General features: G+C 47.9%; 1 protein-coding gene across 2 annotated transcripts in view; it reads right to left on the reverse strand.

Annotated features, from left to right (window-relative positions):
* Positions 1–21,801, reverse strand: part of Snx29 (sorting nexin 29) — a 386,740-nt gene that overhangs the window by 350,818 nt on the left and 14,121 nt on the right. For both annotated transcript variants that reach the window (XM_051167340.1, XM_051167339.1), the window contains exons 2-3: positions 21,741–21,801; positions 18,911–18,963 (exon numbers count right to left, since the gene is read on the reverse strand). The exon at positions 21,741–21,801 is cut by the window's right edge and continues 1 nt beyond it. In XM_051167340.1, the coding sequence (XP_051023297.1) occupies positions 18,911–18,963; positions 21,741–21,801 (114 nt within the window). The remainder of the gene's footprint in view (positions 1–18,910; positions 18,964–21,740) is intronic.

Consider the following 21,801-nt stretch of genomic DNA (forward strand, 5'->3'; position numbering starts at 1 on the left):
AATTACAATTGCTGTGCATTTAATTGAATTTCTCAATAAGTGAAGAAATGGGGAATTCAGATCGTGCCCATGGAGAGGTGAGGTCAAAGCAAGCACAGTGGCTTCTCTGGTTCTCCCCAGGGGCTTGGGCCTCTGCCCAGGCCTTCTGAGCCCTTCCACTCATGGTCAGTGTATATGTTGCTCCTACATACTAGGCCTTGTTCTGAGGGCTGGGACACAAAGGTGAAACATGGTGGTGCACACCTTTAATCCCAATACTGGGAAGTCGGAGGCAGGTGGATCTCTGTTGGTTCAAGGACAACCTGTTCCATAAAGCCAACATCAGGCCAGATGGGGTCACTTAAGAAGACCTGCCTCAAGAATGAATGAATGAGTGAGTGAGTGAGTAAGTGAGTGAGTGAGTGAGTGAATGAATGACTTTAAGAAAAGAAACAAACACAAAAGGGCAGTAGAGATGAAAAGGGCCCCACCCTAGACCCTTTGCACGGATCTGAGGAAGAAAAGTAAGGGCAGAGACCACACACACAAAACATTTCAGTTCCTCAGAACTTGGGAGAAATCAGACCAGGGTGGCATGGGGAGTGGAAATGGGCCTAGCCAGGCCAACATTCTCTGATCAGGTGATAAGAGCTCTGGAGTTATGACCTCACTATGACAAAGGCCGTCAGACATCCCAGCATCAGGGATGCCCACACACAGTCCTGCTCTGGGGCATCACCCTGTGGGTGGTGAAACGTCTTCACACCTACTCCTTCGGTGACCCCCCAGAAACACCATGGGACCTGGTGAGGAAGGTTCTATCATCTCCAAACCTAACTCCTGGCCTCCTTGCTTGTCTGCCTGGACCACCTGTACCCAGCAGGGCCTGCCCAGTTCGTGCACCCACGTGCTTCTCCGGTGCTTACAAAGCACAGGTCCCAGGATCTACCCACAATCAGACACCCCTCTCTGTGAGGCAGATGTGGATCCTAAGCATTAGCCACATGTCTGCCACTCCTCTACGCATTCGCATCACACACAAGGGTTTGAGGGGTTCCTAAAAGCTGGGACAGGCAGCAAAACTACCTGAAATCCACAGAAACAAAACTGGAGCCAGCCCAGGACCCAGTCTTGGAAAAACAACTCTAGAGTGTGCTATTAACTGAAGCCTCCAGCTGAAAATGAATCTCTGCAAACTCAACCATCCGTTTAACAATCCCTGGCAGTTTGCTGACTCCAAAGCACAGGTCAGTAACTGCCTGGCCACCTCCAGATAAACCCAGGCCTGAGGGGAATGGGATGCAGGCAAGCAGCAGTCCTGGGTCTGCAGGGTTCAGTGGCATCAGAAGCCCTGCCTCCCAAACACACACAGGTCACAGCTAAGCTAACACAGCAGAAAAACCCAGCTGAGTGCTACTCCTGCGGCTGCTTATTAGGACACTAAGCAGGAAGCCATTCCATGCTGGAACCCTCTAGGTCCTGTGCACCTCCATTTGACTTAGGCAGGCACCTGTCTGCTTGTGACCTAGCACCTCAGCTGACCACACTCAGAGAGGCTCCTGGATAGCCATGTCAGGAGGGTTTCCAACTGCCTCCTGCCTTTGCTTGTACAAGATTACAAAAGCAACCATCCATACTACATTTTGTTAGCTGAGTCTGTATTTCCCAGAATTCTCTCTGCTAAATATTCTTTAACTTCACTGTGGAAGGCTGACCGCTTCAATGGCATTGTATCTCTGTGTAGCCTTGGCTGTCCTGGACTCGCTTTGTAGACCAGGCTGTCCTCGAACTCACATCGATCAGCCTGCCTCTGCCTCCCCAGGTGCTAGGATTAGCAGGCGTGCACCACCACGCCCAACTGAGTGAGGTTCTTTTTTTTTTTTTTTTAAAGATTTATTTATTTATTATGTATACAATGCACATCAGATCACATTATAGGTGGTTGTGAGCCACCATGTGGTTGCTGGGAATTGAACTCATGACCTCTGGAAGAGCAGTGCTCTTAACCACTGAGCCATCTCTCCAGCCCCCTGAGTGAGGTTCTTAACAGTAGATGTTTTAGTTTTTGTTTTCTTTTAAATCATTCAGTACCATCACCTGGGCTTTTTGTGCAGTTCACAGGAGAAATACCTAAAATGTGATCTATCTTTACAATGGAGTATTACTTAGCATGCACAAAGCTGAGTTCAATCTATCAACCAGCCATGGTGATTCACACCATGGTACACACCCACCCCTTGAGAAGTGGTGGCAAGAGGATCAGAAATTCAAGGTCAACCTCAGCTACAGATCCAGCTAAAATCCGCATGGGCTACCTAAGACCTTGTCTCAAAAATAAGTAAATAAACCTGGGCATAGTGGCACAAGTCTTTAATGTCAGCAGATCTCTCAGTTTGAGGTCAGCCTTGTCTATAGAGATAGTTCCAGGACAGCTGGGGCTACACAGAAAAAAGCCCTATCTTGAAAAAAATTAAGATTAAAAATTAAATTATTAAAATAAAAGTTTCCTTTCAATGTTCTCGGTTAAGTTTCCTTTCCTGCAAATAAATACTATTATCAAAAGTGACTTGGGGAAAGAGTTATTTCACCTTGTTGTGGGGTAGTCACCAGAGAAGATTGTTCAGATATGGGCTTAAGCCAATAAAAAGTCTTTAGTAGCCGCTGGCAACTACACTGGGTGTTCAAGATCCCAGTGTAGGACTGAACCTTCCTCAGGGGAGGAAAAAAAAGTGTTCTGCGTTGACTTAGAATAACAAAAATAGTTAGTCAGAAACAGAGCTACCGAAGCTAAAAAGCAAAGTTAATACATCTATTTTGGGGGGTATTTTTGTTGTTGTTGTTTTGGGGGGTTGGGTTGTTTTGGGGGGGGGGTTCGAGATAGTTTCTCTGTGTATCCCTGGCTGTTCTAGAGCTCACTCTGTAGACCAGGCTGGCCTTGAACTCACAGCGATCTGCCTGCCTCTGCCTCCTGAGTGCTGGGATTAAAGGCGTACACCACCACCCAGGTGTTAATACATCTTTTTTTTCTTTTCTTTTTTTCTTTTTCTTTCTCCCACCCCCCACCCACTTCTCCTAGACAGGGTTTTTCTGTGTAGCTTTGGCTGTCCTGGACTTGATTTGTAGACCAGGCTAGCCTCAAACTCACAGAGATCCACCTGCCTCTGTCTCCCAAGTGCTGGGATTATAGGCATGTACCACCATGACTGGCTGGGTTAGTACTTTCCCAGAACTATATAACTTTGATGGATTAGGCCTCAGGTTTAGTTGTGGCAGGTGGTGCTGTCTACGTGCTAAGTTTTACAGGATTAATTGCACTTCCTTTCATCATGGAGTCAGCTGTACCAAGGTCTGGGGCCCTGGGACAACTTTAAAGTTGTAATCCATCATGAAAGGAAAAAGACAGGAACTCAGACAGAAGCCATAAAGAATTGCTACTTCCTGGTTTTCTCAGTCTGCTTTCTTATATAACCCAGAACCACTGGCCAGGAGGTGCAACCATTCACAGTGGGCTTGGCCCACCCACATCGATTATTAACATAATGTCCTGCAGACTTGCCTACATGTCAAGCTGAGGAAGGCAAATTTCTCGATCAATTCAAGTTTCCTCTTTCCAGATGACCCTGGCATGTGTCAAATTAGTAAAAAAAAAAAAAAAAAAAACAAACAAACAAAAAACTAAAACTAAACAGCACAGTGCAGATACTCAGGAAGTCTTAGAAAGAGTAAGGGAATTAATGAACGGGAAATTAATAGCGTCCTCCTGCACTCAAATCTCACACTGCTGGGGCACAACCAGTTCTGAGAAGACTGGGCATCCGCTCTCACTGCCCCTCTAATCGTCATGGAAGCCCAGGCACTGAGGGATTGTGGGAGGAGGGAGATTTTCTTTTTCCTTTGAGACAAAGGCTGGCTTGGAAGTCACTCTAGCCAGCTCCAAACTCATGGCATTTCTCCTGCCTCAATTCCCAAGTGCTGAAGTTACAGACATTAGCTACCACGCCTAGTTACTGAAGCCTTTTGGTGGTGGTGGTGGTGGCGCTAGTGTGCTAGTGTGCTAGTGTGCTAGTGTGTTAGTGTGCTAGTGTGCTAGTGTGCTAGTGTGCTAGTGTGTTAGTGTGCTAGTGTGCTAGTGTGCTAGTGTGCTAGTGTGTTAGTGTGCTAGTGTGCTAGTGTGCTAGTGTGCTAGTGTGTTAGTGTGCTAGTGTGCTAGTGTGCTAGTGTGCTAGTGTGTTAGTGTGCTAGTGTGCTAGTGTGCTAGTGTGTTAGTGTGCTAGTGTGCTAGTGTGTTAGTGTGCTAGTGTGCTAGTGTGCTAGTGTGCTAGTGTGTTAGGTGCTAGTGTGCTAGTGTGCTAGGTGGTTAGTGTGCTAGTGTGCTAGTGTGTTAGTGTGCTAGTGTGCTAGTGTGTTAGTGTGCTAGTGTGCTAGTGTGCTAGTGTGTTAGTGTGCTAGTGTGCTAGTGTGCTAGTGTGTTAGTGTGCTAGTGTGCTAGTGTGTTAGTGTGCTAGTGTGCTAGTGTGTTAGTGTGCTAGTGTGCTAGTGTGTTAGTGTGCTAGTGTGCTAGTGTGTTAGTGTGTTAGTGTGCTAGTGTGCTAGGAATCAAGTCAGGGCCTCAAGCCTAAGCACAGACACGATGGCCATTTGAAATGGGCCACAGCCTACGTGTATGAATTAAGTCTGTGAAAGGTTCATACCCTTTGCCCATGAACTTCAATAACAAACAAATACGCACTAGACTACAATCTACATGAGATAAAGATTGAATAATAACAATAGTATTTACACTAGTGGAAAGGTAGCAATCGCCTAAATACTTAGAAGTGTGGGAAGCGGTTAAACAAATGGCGGTGCAGCTGCTCAGCCCTGAGAACATGCACAACAGCTGATAAGCAGATGGCTTAGTGCAAAGACAGCAGGGTCTGAGACTACACACCGGGCACACTGTGCTAGACACCTGCACTCCTGGCTCTGAGCGGCTGCATGAAACACAGTAAAACCACCTGGGGAAACCATGGCTGGCTGGGCTCTTGCCCTCACATCTTCTTGTACTCCTCCTTCTCTGAGGCACTTTAACATATTCCTGCCTCGAGGAGCCAGAACGCCACCGCCACAGTCATAATGACTGAACAGCACAGTGTAAAGGCAGCAGTGAGGGGAAAATAACGTGAGGACACGTGGATGGCCTGAGCTTCTGTTTTGTCTAATTGCTTTTTAGATCTCTTACTTACTTTTCTGTGTATGGATGTTTTGCCTGCATGAATATATACGTACCACGTTGGTGCCGAGTGCCCCTAGAGGTCAGAAGAGGGGCATCAAACCCCCTGGAAGTGGAATTACAGATGGCTGTGAAGCACCATGTGGGTGCTGAGAACTGAATCCAGGTTCTCGGCAAGAGCAACAAGCGCTCTTAACCACGGAGCCATCTCTCCAGCCCGGTTTTGTTTGTTGTTTCCTTCCTTTCTTTCTTTCTTTTTTTTTGTTTTTGTTTTTGTTTTTTTGTTTTTTGTTTTGTTTTGTTTTTCAAGAGAGGATTTCTCTGTATAGCCTTGGCTGTCCTGTATCTCACTCTGTAGACTAGGCTGGCCTCAAACTCAGAGATCTACCCATTCACACCTACCGAGTGCTGGGATTAAAAGTGTGCGCCCATTTGTTTTATAAGAAAAGTGTGGTACACATCTTTAATCCTCTGCTATGCAGAGGCAGAAGGTCTCTGTGAGCTCAAGGGCTGCCTGGTTTATATAGAGAGCTCCAGGACAGCCAGGACTACACATAGAGACACGGTCCAAAAAAGAAAAAGACAAACGCGTGCCATATAGCCCAGACTGACTTCAAACTCAGTATGTACCCAAGGCCCGCTTAAATCTCTGCAATCCTCCTGCATCAGCCTCTTGATTGCTAGGATTAAGGGCATGAGCTAACATGTCCAGCTTGAATTTAACATTTTTTAAGCTTTGCTTACAACATTAAGTTTTTTAAAAAGCAAATATACAAATAGAGAGTGACATGTTTCAAGCCAACAAGATGACTCAGTGGGAAAGGTACCTGCATCCAAACTCAGGTACCTTTCCCCAGGATTCAAATGGAGAGGAGAGAACAGCCTCCCCCAAAGCTGTCCGCTCATCTCCACACATGTGCTTTGCATGCACATGCCCACACACAAAATAAAATGCTTATAAACATAAATTAAAATACTGCAATAGTCAGGTGTGGTGGCGCACACCTTTAATTCGAGCACTTGGGAGGCAAAGGCAGGTGGATCTCTAAGTTTGAGGCCAGCCCGGTCTACAAAGTGAATACAGCACAGCTAAGGCTACACAGAGAAACCCTGTCTCAGAAAACAAAAACACCCATCAAAATTTATTTGTTTGGGTGTGCATGTATACCCACACATGCCACAACACATGTGTGGAGGTCAGAGGACAACTTGTGAGATTTGGCTCTCTCCTTCCACCATGTTTAAGTCCCAAAGATCAAACTCAGGTCATGAGACATGGTGGCAAGTGTCCTCACCAGCTGAGTCATCTCAATGGCTCAAAAGTTGTTGTTTAAAGTATAGAAAAAGGAAGATGCTGGCTAGTTGTATGTCAACTTAACACAAGTTAGATTCACTTGGGAGTGGGACTTTCAATTAAGAAAACGTGTTCATGTACATAGGTGTTCATGTGTAGATATATATGTGTGCAAGTGTGTGTGTGTGTGTGTGTGTGTGTGTGTGTTGGTTTATGTGCAGGTGCATATGGAAGCCAGCTGTCAACCTGAGCTGTCATTCTTTGGGAACCATCCACGTTGCATGTGAGACAGGGTCTCTCACTGAGTCTCCAGTTCACTGGTCCTGCTAGGCGACCTGGCCAGCAAACTCTAGGGATGCTCCAGTGTGTCTTCCCAGTGCCAGGGTCACAGGCATGCACCACTACTCCCAGCTCTGTACCCAGTGCTGAGGATCAGAGCTCAGGTCCTCGTGCTTATGCATGAGCTGGTCACCTGCCTCCTTGCGTTAGCCATCTCAAACACCCATGACCCAAAGAACCCGACTTTACCATCACTCTCTGCTTTCTTTCCAACAGCCTTACAGCATGACCAGAATAGAGAGTGCTTTTTTAAACTCTACCTCCAGCAAACCTCTGGTTCAGAGTAGTTCATAGAAATGGCATCACTGTAAAAATTAGTATGTAGCAGACAAAAGTAGAAAATGGAGATGTAGCTCAGTTGCAGAGGACCCAGCATGCATGAAGCCTGAAGCCCGGGCTTCCTATTCATATGGTCCAAGATGGCAGCCCAGGGAATGGTGCTACACACACCCCACAGATTTGCCTCTGATAGAGGCATTTTCTCAGTTAAGGCTCCTCTTCCCAGCTAACTCTAGCTTGTGTCAAACTGACAGAAAGCCAACCAGCACACTTACCCAGGACAGCAGACAAGTACAAACAACACACAGTCCCTTTGTCCACCCACTTCACCCTTTCTTTACACCTTCATATTGGATGTTACCTCTGCCCCTCCACCCACCCATTTGCCCACAAATACTACAGTCACCTCCACTATCTAATTATTACTATAGGTCACTATTACTGTCACCATAATTAACATGTCCAAACTCAACTCAATGTCCAATGGACAACTGACCTCTCGTGCAGTGTGTCCCCAGTGCAGTACAGTATCCTCCAACAAAGCACCCCCACAGCAGGATGATAAGCCGTCCTCTGCCCTTTAATTAACTGCAGGTGTAACCTAGCAATGCCTAATCCCAGCACTCTGGAGGCAGTGGGAGGCAGATCTCCGTGACTTTGAGGCCAACCTGGTCTACAGGGTGAGGTCAGCCGGTGTCACAACAAAAGTGCTGAATCCATTAAGTTCTTACTAGGTGTGCCCAGCAAATGCCACTCTAGCTAAGTGTCACCTCGGAGTCCTCTGAAGTGAGAAAGACATTATCCTCCGATTTGTCTAATACAGCAGAGGCTTGGAGAGACTAACACAGTCCAGAATTACACAGCCAGTTGTCAGGGACTGGTGCCCACGGTGGGCCTGAACGTATGTCGTCACCAGAGCCCACGCTGCACGCTAGCTGCCTCTCATCACCGCCAGGACAGTGAGGTGCTGAGAATGAGACTTACATGCTGCTCACTGCGCTCCTTCTCAGCAGCCAACCTTTACACCCTAGATAAATGTTTATTTAAATTTAGATATGAAAATGTGCTCAGATTTCTTAAATATCCAAGAGTTCTACATCTGCTAAAAATAATCTACTTCTAGGGAGGAAGCAACTCATTGCCAAGTGTGCTAGTACATGCCTATATTGCTAGCACAGGGAGAAGGAGGTAATATGCTACCTGTTCAAGACTAGCCTGGGCTACATAGTGAGTTCAGGTTAGCCTGGGGTGTTAACTCAGAAGTAGAACATCTACATAACACGTGTAAAGCCTTGGGTTACATGCCCGTTTTTCTAACTCTGGTGCTGGTGGCCACTGAGGGGGGATATGTACACGGCAAGCATGAGACGCCAGGTTCCATCAACACAAAGTAAAAACCAAAACTCAAAAGCCTATGTGGGCAGATGTCAGACCCGATGAACCAAACCGAGGCAGGTTTCCCAGACTTACAGGAACATGGCATCCAGTTAGGACCTTCAACTAACAAGAGGCTGGTAGGTAACACGTGACACATTAAAGGCAAAGAGTCACATGGTGAACACAGAGGCATTTAAAATGGGAAAATGCTCCTAAAACTCTTCTGAGGGCTAGGGTATGACTGGTAACGTGCTTGTCCAGCTCACACGTAAACCCAGGGTGCAATCTCCAACACTGCAAAGCCATACCTGCCACCCCAGCACTCAGGTATGAGGTTTCAAGTCATCTTCATCTACACAGGAAGGCCAACCTGGGCTACATGAGACCCTATCTAAAAAGAGAAAGGAAGGAAGGACTGGAGGAAAGGAGGGACGGAGGAAGAGAAGAAGGGAGGGAGAGAGAGAGGAAGGAAGGAAAGACAAAGACACAGAAAAAAGAGAACAATTAAGGCCATTCTGTTCCCTGAGGGTCCAGGGAATGTGTGTGACTTTTTACACAGGCTAAGAACATCACAAAGAGGCTGAAAGAAGACGGCTCTTGCAGAGGGCTCGGATTTGATCCCCACAACTGTCCATAATGCCAGGTCCAGGGGAGCCGGCTCTCTCTCATGACCTCCTTGGACATCACACACACACACACACACACACACACACACACACACACACACACACACACTGCACAGACATGCATTCCAACTAAATAGATGATTGATAGAGGATAGATAGAATCTCATACACATAAAATAGATCTTTAAAAAAAGGAAGAAAAAAACACACAGAAGAACATACACCTGCTGTTTTTCTGTTTCCTGCAAGGTGTTCTTTGTTTTGTTTTGTTTCACCTATTTTTAATTCTTCAACAATTAAGGAACAAAATCACATGTACACGACAGTCCTCCTTCCCTAGAGTGGCTTGATGGAAGAAAGCACCTCACCTAACAGAGAATTCCTCCAGCCTCTATACACCCTGAGGTGAACACCTGAGCCAGCTCGCCACTACCCACAGCACTCCATTGGCCTGTGCTAACGGCTGCACATGGCCGACCCACAAACCAATCTGATATTGTATTGTGTCCACTTTACAGACAGGAAAAAGGCCCAGGAAAGTCAGGAAACCTACAGCGTGGTGTGGAGTAGACAAGTATGGGTTCAAGGCCCGCAGCCCAAACTTCGTGTTCCTTAGTGGCCTTCAGTCATCATGTCCCCGACTGAACGGCACTTTCCTGGTTACGCTCTGCAGCAGGTCCACTTGGAGGACAGTGATCTGAGCTCCCAGCCAGCAGGTCCCAGAGTAGGCAAACCAGTCAGAGCTATTAAAGCCTCCCACTGCCAGTGTGACAGGCAGAATATAAACAAGTGACATGTTTTAAAAAGCCACAGAATGAATCTTTGTTCTTAGGGGAAAACAAAGAAGAAGAAGCAGCAGCACACACCGTTGAGAAGCTGGGGTGGGGGAGCCCAGCGAGGGCTGCCGGTCCCTTCTGGGACAGAACTCATCTGAAGAGAAAGGCAACCCTAGCTACATTCCTGCTGACCGCTGCTCCATCCTCCACAGGAGGACCTCTGGATCTCGTGTGTCAACTTCACAAGACAAAACCCTCAGGCAACACCACTACCTCCCTGCCTGCCTGTATGTCCCCACCACACACATAGGTCTACTCCAGAACACTGCAGAGTCACCTCCACACTCAGCAGCAGCCCAGCCCAGAGGATCCCTCCCAGCACCTTAACAACTTCCCTCATACCCGAGGATTTACTACAACCTGTTGCTACTGTGACTAGCACCAGGTGACACATTACAACATGGGACACATTAGAGCATCCCTAAACGTAAATGTGATCTAAGGATTACATTCTGACTGCCAGGGCCAAACGACTGAACCCTGCACTAGATAGAGCTGTAAGAAACATATTGTTTTTAAATATTCTGAACAAGCTGACATTTTTGTAGGTCAAAAATGATCAAATATTTGCCATTTCATTTAGTTCCACTTAATACCAAGCCAAGTCTTTACCCCTAACATCACTGAGCCTGAAAAGGACCTGAACGAAACTTATGTCGTAACGTTTACCATCTAACATGGTGTTAAACACCTGCAGCGGCACAAATCTCTCATTGGGGGATGCACAGGCAAGGAAAAAGAGGAAGGAGCTCCTCAGGAGGACCACGCTGGGAACCAAGCCTGGCTCCACTACCCAAAACTGCACACCAACCCCGGTGACCATGATGCTTCTATGTCTACAGTAAAGACACCAACACTCTTTCCTGCCACAGCCTAAGACAGTGGCTCTCCACCTTCCTCACGCTGCGACACTTTAATACAGCTCCTCATGTGGTGGGGACCCCCCAACCACTACATTATTCTCGCTGCTACTTCATAACTGTATTTTTGCTACTTTTATGAATGGTAACATCTTAGATGGTCTTAGGTGACCCGTGTCAAAGGGTCACTGGACCCCACCCTCACTCCCACTCCCACCCCATCCCCACCCCACACACGCAGGCTGGAGCCACTGACCTACGAAGACACTAATGACCTGGCCACCCTCGTTCTCAGACTGCACGGTGTCATCATATGGAGTCTCACTCAACACGCAGGCAAAGCCGACAGTGTGCTCTTTCCCACTAAGACTGCCCTGCCCTTCATCTTCTCAGTGCAGAAGCCAACAGGGTCTGAGGGCTCCCTCAGCCAGCTCCTCCTGCCAGTGCACAAGAGACAGCGGAGATCCCTGAGCGAACAGCTGACATTTACTCTGGCGACCAGGTCTTTCCTACACGGGAGCCATTTCTGGTGTGCCTGTCTCTGTCTGGGGAGGCATCCCAAATTACCTGCCTGTCAGTCCTGGCCTCCAATTCTCACTAGTCAAAACATCCTCGGCGCCGGGCATGGTGGCGCATGCCTTTAATCCCAGCACTCGGGAGGCAGAGGCAGGCGGATCGCTGTGAGTTCGAGGCCAGCCTAGTCTACAAAGTGAGTCCAGGATGGTCAACGCTACACAGAGAAACCCTGTCTTGAAAAAAAACCAAAAAAAAAAAAAAAAAAAAAATCCTCGGCTGGAACTGTCTGTTACTTTCTCCTGGAGATCTCTGGCAGACACACCACTACACCACTGTCTGTTCATTTTCTGCTGCTGTTACAAAGTACCTGAGACTGGGTAATGTATAAATGAAAGGAGTTGATTTTGCCTTATGGTTCTAGAAGGTGAAACGTGCAAGGACAAGAATAGGCCCTCATGCTGCTTCAACTCAAGGAGGACAGCAAGAAAGGCAAGGAGATGCATGCAAGATAGAGCAGGACTGAAATCACAGCAGCCATTCCTCAGAGCCCACCACACAACCTAACCTCCTCACCTCCCAGCACATGAACTCTGGGGGAACAGACTCACAGCAACGTTCCGGCTGATACCATCCCACCCAGTTGGCCTCACGCTGCAGACAGAGCTGAACACCTCCGTCTTGCCTACAAGTATATACGCTTTTACGTTTATTTAGTGTGTGCGTACACATGCAGAGAAATCAGGGAACAACTTATGGAGCTGATTCTCTCTTTCGACCACGGGGATCCCAGGGCCTAACTCTGCTGGCAGACACCTCTACCCACTGAGCCATCTCACAGGCCCACAAAATGCTTCACACAGGAAATTTACAATGATATGCAGGGGATGGTATTGGCCTTTTACAAGCACTAGGTGGGCTGCAGAGATGGCTCAGTAATGAAGAGCACTGAGTCCTCTTCCAGAGGAGCCAGGTTTGATTCAGACACCCACATAGAGAGACACAACCCTCTGTAACTCCAGTCCCAGGGAATCTGTCACCCTCTTCCAGCCTCTGCAGAGACCAGGTACATAGTACATAGACATACATACAGGCATACGTACATGGTATGACATACATACCCATACACAAAAGAGAAAAATAAATTTGATTTTGTTTGTTTGTTTTTGTTTTTGGAGACAAGGTTTCTCTTGTAGTCCTGCCTGTCCTGGGCTCGCTTTGTAGACCATGCTGGCCTCAAGCTCACAAAGATCCACCTGCCTCTGCCTCCCGAGTGCTGGGATTAAAGGCGTGCGCCACCAAGCCTGGTTAAATTTGAAAATGTTAAGAGACAAGTTGTGCCAGGCACAGTGGTGCACACCTTTAACTCTAGAACTCCTGTGGCAAAGGTAGATTTCTATGAGTTCAAGGACAGCCTGGTCTATATAGTGAGTCCCAGGTCAACCAGAACTACACAGTGAGACCTTGTCTCAAAAAACAAAAATAAAGAAAGTGGGAAGGAGGAATGAAGGGGAGTGGGGGTGGCAAAGGGAAGGACAGAGGAAGGAATAAGGGAGAAAGATCTATTATATACATCTATGAAATTGTCAAAGAATAAATTAAATTAAAAAAATAAAAATTCCAAGTCCCTTCTAATCCTCTACAGTCTTCTAGATGCCTCTGGCTCTTAGAGCTCTGGAGAAGAGTGCTGTGGTTAGAGACCTATTCGGGAAGCTGTACTAGGGCTGGGGATGGCTTGGAGGTAGAGCACTTACTAGCCTGTGTGAGGCCCTGGGTTCCTGGTCCAGGATTAGAGAAAGAAGCAGCAGCAATCACCTGTTTTCCAGGGGAAAAAGAAAGAAAGAAAGAAAGAAAAGTACCTAGGGTCTCATGAACAGAAGTCTGCCAACATCCATCGCTCCTGGGGGCCAAAGCAATGGCCTTCACAGCTCATGGCTCACGTCTGCCCTCTGTCTACTTACCATCTACTCCCCACATCAGTAGACATGATAGACAGCTGTCAGGAGCCGAATGGCGAGTGGGCCAACACAGTCTATATCCCCAAAGGGGATGTGCCATGAATGAACACTCCTCCACAGGGGCCACTGCTCACAATGAACAAGACCCAGGAAACACTCCCTGGGCTGTGGGAAGCCAGGCAAGAGCCCAGGTGGAGGGAGAAAGGCTGGATTCCCAGCTGGACCTTAAGTGCCAGCTTAGTCTTGGGCAGCCAGACAGGGAACTAAGAGCTACGACAGTCCAGCTATAGCACTCCTGGCTAGTGGGTAATCCTGTCAACTGGACTAGATTGAATCACCATGGACACACGCCTCTACGTGTGCCTGTAAAGGTGTTTCAAAGGAAAGTAACTTAGGAGGGAAGACCCACCCTGACCGTGCACAATAACATAGGCTGGAGTCCCAGACCAAATAAAAAAGAGAGAGCTGCAGGCCGTTTGTACATGCCTGTAATCCCAGCACTCATGAGGCAAAGGCAGGTGGATCTCTGTGAGTTCGAGGCCAGCCTGGTCTACAGAGAGAGTTCCAGGACAGCCAAGGCTACACAGAGAAACTTTGTCTCAAAAAACCAAAAAAGAAAAAAAAAGACTTGCATGGCAGCCAACATGCCTTCTGGAGGTGACACTTCTCACAAGACTAGACAGTGAGGGTGGCTACCTGCAGGCAGGCACACTTGCAAATGATACCAGAACTTAAATGAGAAGGGGTGCCCAACGGGAGAAGGAAGCAAGGCTTTTGAAACTCTAGCCTCAAAATCAATCTGATCACTAAAAGAGCACTACAGAGAGACAATGGTACAGTCACCCCTCAGTATTTGTGAGGGACCATTCCCAAGATCCCATGGTAATAGAAATGTATGACACTCAAGGCCCTCATATATGCTGACATAGTGTCTGTGTGTCATCTATGTGCATCCTCCCATGACCGTCAATCTTCTCTGAATTGTTCATGATACCCACTAAATGTAAACACTGGGCAAACAGTTGTTACTATATATGCTTAGGGAGTAATGCCCCTGCCAAGAAAGTCTGTACATGCTCAGATGTCATAGCAAACGTGGAGATCAGAGGACAATTGTGAGATTTATTCTCTCCTTTCACCATTTGGGTTTCTGGGACGAAATTCAGGTCATCAGGGTCCACAGCCAGAGCCTTTGTCTAGAGAGCCATCTTGTCAGCACAAAATGTTAAGATTTTATATAAGGAAAGGTGCAGCTGTTATGTAGAAACGCGCTTACCTGACATTGAGAGGACAAACGAAACCACCTCTCAGGAAACGGACAGTACAATGATGAAGGAAAGTAAATATATACACACAGGTGCACACACACACACAAGCACATGCACACAGTGCACAGACAAGCCACGCTGGTCAGGCCAGGGTGAGCACTTCATAATTAACTCTGCATCCCAGTCAGGACTCAGAACAACTATGGGACAAGAGCTTTGCATTCACAAGACTCACAAACTTATGGCTGTTCTCTTTATTCTACTTGTTTTGGGGGATGAGGTCTCACATAACCCAAAACTGGCTTTGAACTTGCTATGTGGCCAAAATAACCTCAAACTGATAATCCTCCTGTTTCTACCTCCCACATGCTGGGATTGCAAGCAGAGTCACCACATCCATCTTTCCTTTTACTCCTTTGAAGGTGAAGTTTATTGAAAATGCACATTCTCATTGAGTGTGGTGTACACCCTGTGATCCCAGCCCTGAGAGTATGGGGCAAGAAGATGTAAGAGTTCTAGCCAAGCAAGAGCTCTCCAAGCAAACACGCTCTCCTCTGCTCACCTCACTTCCACACTGTAGACCTAGGCTGAAATCTGAAATGACCATCATGAAATTATAAACCTTCCAGGTCCTTCTGATACAGGTAGATCCTAAATCCCAAAATGAGAATCCCTGTTCAGCCATAGGGTAGACCCCTTGTCAGACCTTAAGGGGAAAAAATCAGTTAACAGTGTGCAATAGTACAATGCCAAAACGCATGCCCACACTCTGAATGCGTGGCAGGCCCAAAGGCATGTGCAACATGGGGCAAGACAGCCACCAGTGAGTTCAAGGGCAGTCTGAGCTATATAGCAAGACCTTATCTCAAAAAACAAAGCAAGGGCTAGCAACAAGCTAGGGAGACGGCTCAGCAGTGAAGAACACTTGTTTTTCTTACAGAGGACCTGGGTTCAGTTCCCAGCATCCAAATGGTGCCTTGTAACCATCTTTAACTCTAGTTCAGGGTATGTGATCCTCTCCTCTGACCTCTGAGAGCAACAGGCATATACATGATACATATGTATACATGCAGGCAAAACATTCATATACATAAAATAAATCTTAAAAAATTAATTTTCAAAGATTTTAAATAAATAACTAAAAACAAGGGCTGGCAAGATGGCTTAGCAAGTAAAGGCACTTGCCACCAAGGCTGATGACACAAGTCAATACTCAGGACCCACTGCGGAAGGAGAGAACTGATTCCTACAAATGGTCTTCAAATATCGGTGCACACATAGAACCCACACTAAATGAATAAGTATCTCTTCAAAACCCTGAGAAGTGAAAGGAGGAAGCCACTCTCTGCCCTCAGAGCTCACAGGCGTGGAGACAGCATGGACAGCACGGACACTGAGCACTCACCACAGGCATGGAGACAGCATGGACACTGAGCACTCACCACAGGCATGGAGACAGCATGGACACTGAGCACTCACCACAGGTGTGGAGACAGCATGGACACTGAACACTCACCACAGGCATGGAGACAGCACGGACACTGAGCACTCACCACAGGCATGGAGACAGCATGGACACTGAACACTCCCCACAGGCATGGAGACAGCATGGACACTGAGCACTCACCACAGGCATGGAGACAGCATGGACACTGAGCACTCACCACAGGCATGGAGACAGCATGGACACTGAGCACTCACTACAGGCATGGAGACAGCACGGACACTGAACACTCACTACAGGCATGGAGACAGCACGGACACTGAGCACTCACTACAGGCATGGAGACAGCACGGACACTGAGCACTCACCACAGGCATGGAGACAGCAGGGACACTGAGCACTCACCACAGGCATGAAGACAGCATGGACACTGAGCACTCCCCACCGGCATGGAGACAGCACGGACACTGAGCACTCACCACCGGCGTGAAGACAGCACGGACACTGAGCACTCACCACAGGTGTGGAGACAGCACAGACACTGAGCACTCACCACAGGTGTGGAGACAGCACAGACACTGAGCACTCACCACAGGTGTGGAGACAGCACGGACACGGAGCACTCACCACAGGCATGGAGACAGCACGGACACTGAGCACTCACTACAGGCATGAAGACAGCACGGACACTGAGCACTCACCACAGGCATGGAGACAGCATGGACACTGAGCACTCCCCACAGGCATGGAGACAGCATGGACACTGAGCACTCCCCACAGGCATGGAGACAGCATGGACACTGAGCACTCACCACAGGCATGGAGACAGCACGGACACTGAGCACTCACCACAGGCATGGAGACAGCATGGACACTGAGCACTCCCCACAGGCATGGAGACAGCACGGACACTGAGCACTCACTACAGGCATGGAGACAGCACGGACACTGAGCACTCACTACAGGACGATGGGAAATACGTCCCTCAGGATACAAGATCTTTCCAGAACACCATTTTGGTGCAGGGCTGGGCTCAGCTGTGGGAGTGGGCTACTCACACATGTCCAGACAGCTCCCACAGGTGCTGGGGTGAGGACAAGGCTGTCCAGACCCTGGGGGCCAGCGCTAGAGATAAGAAGAGACCATCTCAGCCATCATGTGCTACAGATAACAATCAACAATCAGTACAGCCAAATGTCCCTGTGGGCTCAGGGCTGGCACTGTGGTGACAGAAGAAAGGTAACAGACTACATACAACAGCAAGCGCACAGCTCATTAGATGGCAGTAGGGGAGAGAAGAAGGGTATCATTTCAAACTACACTGGGCTCTGTGCGCTGCTCATGGCTGTTAAAGTTTCACAGAAAAAGGGAAGAGACAACAGATGGGGAACGGGGAGGCTGGGCTCACAGGGTTAGGATTACACACTTACTCGGCTGGGTGAGGGCTGAGGAGAACATCTTCTGGCCTCTCCCTAGGCCACAGGCATGTGACATCGCAGAGCAATTCCAGCTAGACTGGGCACCTGTGACCTCAGCTCAGCCAAGTGCACGCAACCAGCCAACATCAGAAATATGGGCAATTTGTTAGCCTTTCCTAGGTCACAAGTGTCACTGATAAGTTTAAGGGATTTTTTTTCAACATAAAAAGGACACATGGTGAAATATATTAAATATATAAATATATTAAACAAATATCAGGAAATACTAAAATCCTGTTATTATCCTAAAAAACACCACTGCTCACATGTTGGTAATTTTTAAATTATCTCCAGTTTTTGCTGGAATTGTTGCTTAACATATATAGGACAATGTGTATCCTTATATGCATAGCTTGCCCTTCCTGTTGCTATAGCACATGCATGCTTACTACAAACATAACTTCTATTGCCATGTGAGTCCTTAGGATGGGTCATCAGATGTGATGGCAGGTGCCACCTGCTGGGCCATCTCATGGGCCCTACATGCAGATTTCTAAATTGCTACATATGCATGCATTCCTGCCTAAAGGAAACTTTATAAATATCACTGTTTGCCTCTTTGCTATGTTTGTGGTGCTAGGGATTGAACCCAGGGTCTCATATAGGCTAGACACATGCTCTAACACCAGGTCTCTTTACATCTTTTTTATTTTCTTTTTTTGTCTTGCGGGGGGGGGGGGGGGGGGGGAAGCTGCTCTGCTGGCCTTGAACTCACGACATAGCCAGACAGCCCATGAGCTCAGGATCCCTCCTGAGCCACTGAGGTTACAGAGCTGAGACACCAGGCCTGGCTGGAACATCATTCCGCCTTATAGATGCACTGTACCTAATCACCTATTTTCTAATAACTGAATATTTAGGTTTCTGAGTTTTCCCGGTTATAAATCATTGTGGAAATAACTTTATAGAAAGGCACCTCAAGTAGAACAGATTCCTAGAAGACAGGAAATTAGACGCATATCGACAGGCAGTAGCCATGCATCCACAGTGGAAGCAACTGGCACTGCCCCTCTGGCAGTGTCCTGGCAGACACAGCAGCCTCCATTTCTTGGCACCTTTCCCTTGATGATAAAGTAGTTTTGAGATCTACATGTGTGTACATCCACTGCTGGGGAGCTAAGGCATCAGGGGGTTGAATCCAAGAACGGGACGAGAGGAAAGGGTGAGATGGTTCAGCAGGCAAAGGCACCTGCCACAGAAGCCTGCCCACCTGAGTTTGAGCCCAGATGCCAAGATGGAAGGGGGGCCCAACTCCTGAAGGTTGTCCTCCAACCTCCACACAGGTGCGGTGCTGTGAGCACATGCACTCACACACACAAACACAAACAATGTCTTAGAAAGAACAGCATAGGCTACACAGTGAAATCGTGTCTCAAAAGGACAACTAAAAATATTATGTAAGAGGAGGAGGACCACGATGAGGACAAGAAAGAAGTGCCAGACTTACCTGCTGTCAGAATCCGAGGCGATCTCCTTTCTCCCTCCAAAGCGAATCTGGCACTGCACAGAGAAAGAGACTGCTGAGGTGGGCTGCTGGGCTGGGACAGCAGATGTCACAGAACAGCCCACAAGGCCTTCAGATCCAGCAGGGCCAGAGGCAGAGGTGCCCTGGGTTAGCTGGAGTGGCTCGGGCCCTGGTGCTTCACAGGGGTAAAAAGCCAGCACTCCAGGCCCAGACCCCTCTTTCAGGAACCCCTGGCCTCCCTCTTGACTCCAGGTAGTGGGGAAACTAGGCGGCTGGGTATCACAGAGCTCTCTCTACTGGCCCTGAGAACCTCCATGACCCCGTGCTCTTCTTCACACATGATCCATGACTCTTCTTGACAGAACCCCAGAGTGTGCAGACTGGATCAAAGGGCAGTCATCTGGGTGCACTGTGTCAAACAACAGATGCCTGGGTAAGCATTCAGGCCAGCCAACTCACTGTGCTGAGCAGTTCTGCCAGGTTAGGTAGATGGTAAAGCCACCTTTTAAAAAAACAACTCCATAAAGCCTAGCCTAGCCATGGTTAGCCCTTGAGTCCGGTCCACAGTGTCACCCAACCTTCACCGTCATCCATCTGCCTCTTTTGTGGTAGTGTTTCCAGCTTGCTCTGTGTTGTGGCAGGCTCACTTTGTAGGCCTAACTCCATAGCAAAACAATCCTCCTGCCTATGCCTTTCAGGTGCTGAGACGACGTGCGTGTCCCCACTCTCAGCTCACTATTCACTGTACAGACAAAGGCTCTGCTCTGGGTAGCAAACTTGCATGTTACGTAGATTTAGGATTAAAAATTACATATAGAGCCAAGCATGGTGGTGCACGCCTTTAATCCCAGCACTCAGGAGGCAGAGGCAGGCGGACTGCTGTGAGTTCCAGGACAATCAGGGTGACACAGAGAAACCCTGTCTCAAAAAACCAAAAACGGAAAGTAAAAAGAGCAAACAAATAAATAAATGAAAAGAAAAATGTTTCTTTATTTTTAAAAATCATATATAATCTGAAAAGGATACTGTCACCAGAACTCATGGCACAGAACACATCGAGTGGCATGTTTTAATTGTAATCAAATGATAGAGCTATCAATAAAGCTGGATTTTTAAAAGATAAATGGAACAGTTTAACTCAATACTCAGCAGCTCTGTGCAGAAGCCCCAATTTGTTTCTCTTTAAGTGCAAAGCCACTGACCTCCCCTCCCGGTCTTGCTCTCCTTCACTCCCTGCATTAAGCACAGAGCACACTCTACCCATGGTAGCAAGTGCACTTCATGCAGCACCCTGTGCGGAGAAGCCAGAGGCAGGGAGGACTGCCCTGGGTTTATAAACAGCATAGCCAAAACAACTTGGGGAAGAAAGGGTTTACTTCATCTTATGCTTCCACACCACAGCCTGTCATTGAGGGAAGCAGTGCAGGAGCTGAGGCAGGGGCCATAGAGAATCGCTGCTCACCGGCTTCCTCCACACGGCCTGCCCAGCCAGCCAGCGTTCTTTTTTTTTTTTTTTTTTTTTTTTTTTTTTTTTTGCTTTTTCGAGACAGGGTTTCTCTGTGTAGCCTTGGCCATCCTGGACTCACTTTGTAGACCAGGCTGGCCTCGAACTCACAGCGATCCGCCTGCCTCTGCCTCCCGAGTGCTGGGATTAAAGGAATGCGCCACCACGCCCGGCTTCCAGTCAGCGTTCTTAAAGCACCGAGGACCACCAGCCCAGGGCTGAGATCTGCCCGCTGTGAGCTGGGCCTTCCGGCACCAATCACTAATCACGGCTACAGTCAATCTGATGAAGCATTTTCTGTGCTTACGTTCTCTTCCCAGATAACTGGAGCTTATGTCGACGTAACAAAAATCTAACCAGCATAGGGACACTCACAAAGTCTGGCAACTGAAAAAGAGATGGAACTGCCCCAACCTTCACTACACCAAGCTCCCTCAAGTTTGGGGGCTGACACTGGATTCTCTGAGCCCACTTCAACATGTAACCCACAGCCTGTTAAACTATTTCCCTCCTTATTACCACATACACACAACAGGGGGCTCTTCGCCTTCTCAGGGGTGGATCCTAGCCCTCACTGATCAAGTGTGACAGCCTAAATGAGTTACTCATCGCGGAGCTTCAGCGTCTTGACCCCTAAAGTGAAAACAATCATAGGAACTCCTTCATCCGGTGATGAAAGACTCCACTGTAAAGCACTTACAGAGAGCCAGGCACAAGGTGGACATGTGATGACAGCTCCCATTGCAGTGTCAGGCAAATCAGCGTTAACAGCTGAAACAGCCTCCCTGGAAGCCAGCACAGCTGCTGTCAACAGAAGCTCCTGGGTGTGGCCTCAGGCCTCCTGATCTTGTGTTTGCACTCTTAGGGTCCTAAGTTCAAGACAGCACCTCTGAAGAGCTACCCTAAATCAAATCTTCTGGGAAACCAAACTCTGACACAAGGACAGTCACTGCAGAAGGATGGGGTCCCGCTGAGGACTTTGAAACTCCATCCCAGTGACTCCCTCCATCCCTACTCTTATGTCTTCCCTGCTCTGTCATTCCCTAGGGGAACTCTTTTCATAGCCATTCTCAAACACAGGTGGACGTGGGATAGCATTGGGAGGCTGAGACAAGAGTTCAAGGCCAGCCTAGGCTACATAGTGAGTTCAAGGCCAGCCTGGGTAACCTGGCGATACCTAGTCTCAAAACAAGCAAATACACAAAACCTTTCCCAGACACAAAACAAGCCTGCAAGCACATAAAGGAAAAAACAACTTCTGCGTTAACTTTGGACACCCACACAAAAGGCTGCTGTGTGCATTCTTACCTGCTTTACTGCATCCAGAAGGCGCTCCAGCAGGAATTGCCTTTTGTCATCATTCTGTGAC

This window comes from Acomys russatus, chromosome 25 (genome assembly GCF_903995435.1).
Source record: "Acomys russatus chromosome 25, mAcoRus1.1, whole genome shotgun sequence".
Lineage (NCBI taxonomy): Eukaryota > Metazoa > Chordata > Mammalia > Rodentia > Muridae > Acomys > Acomys russatus.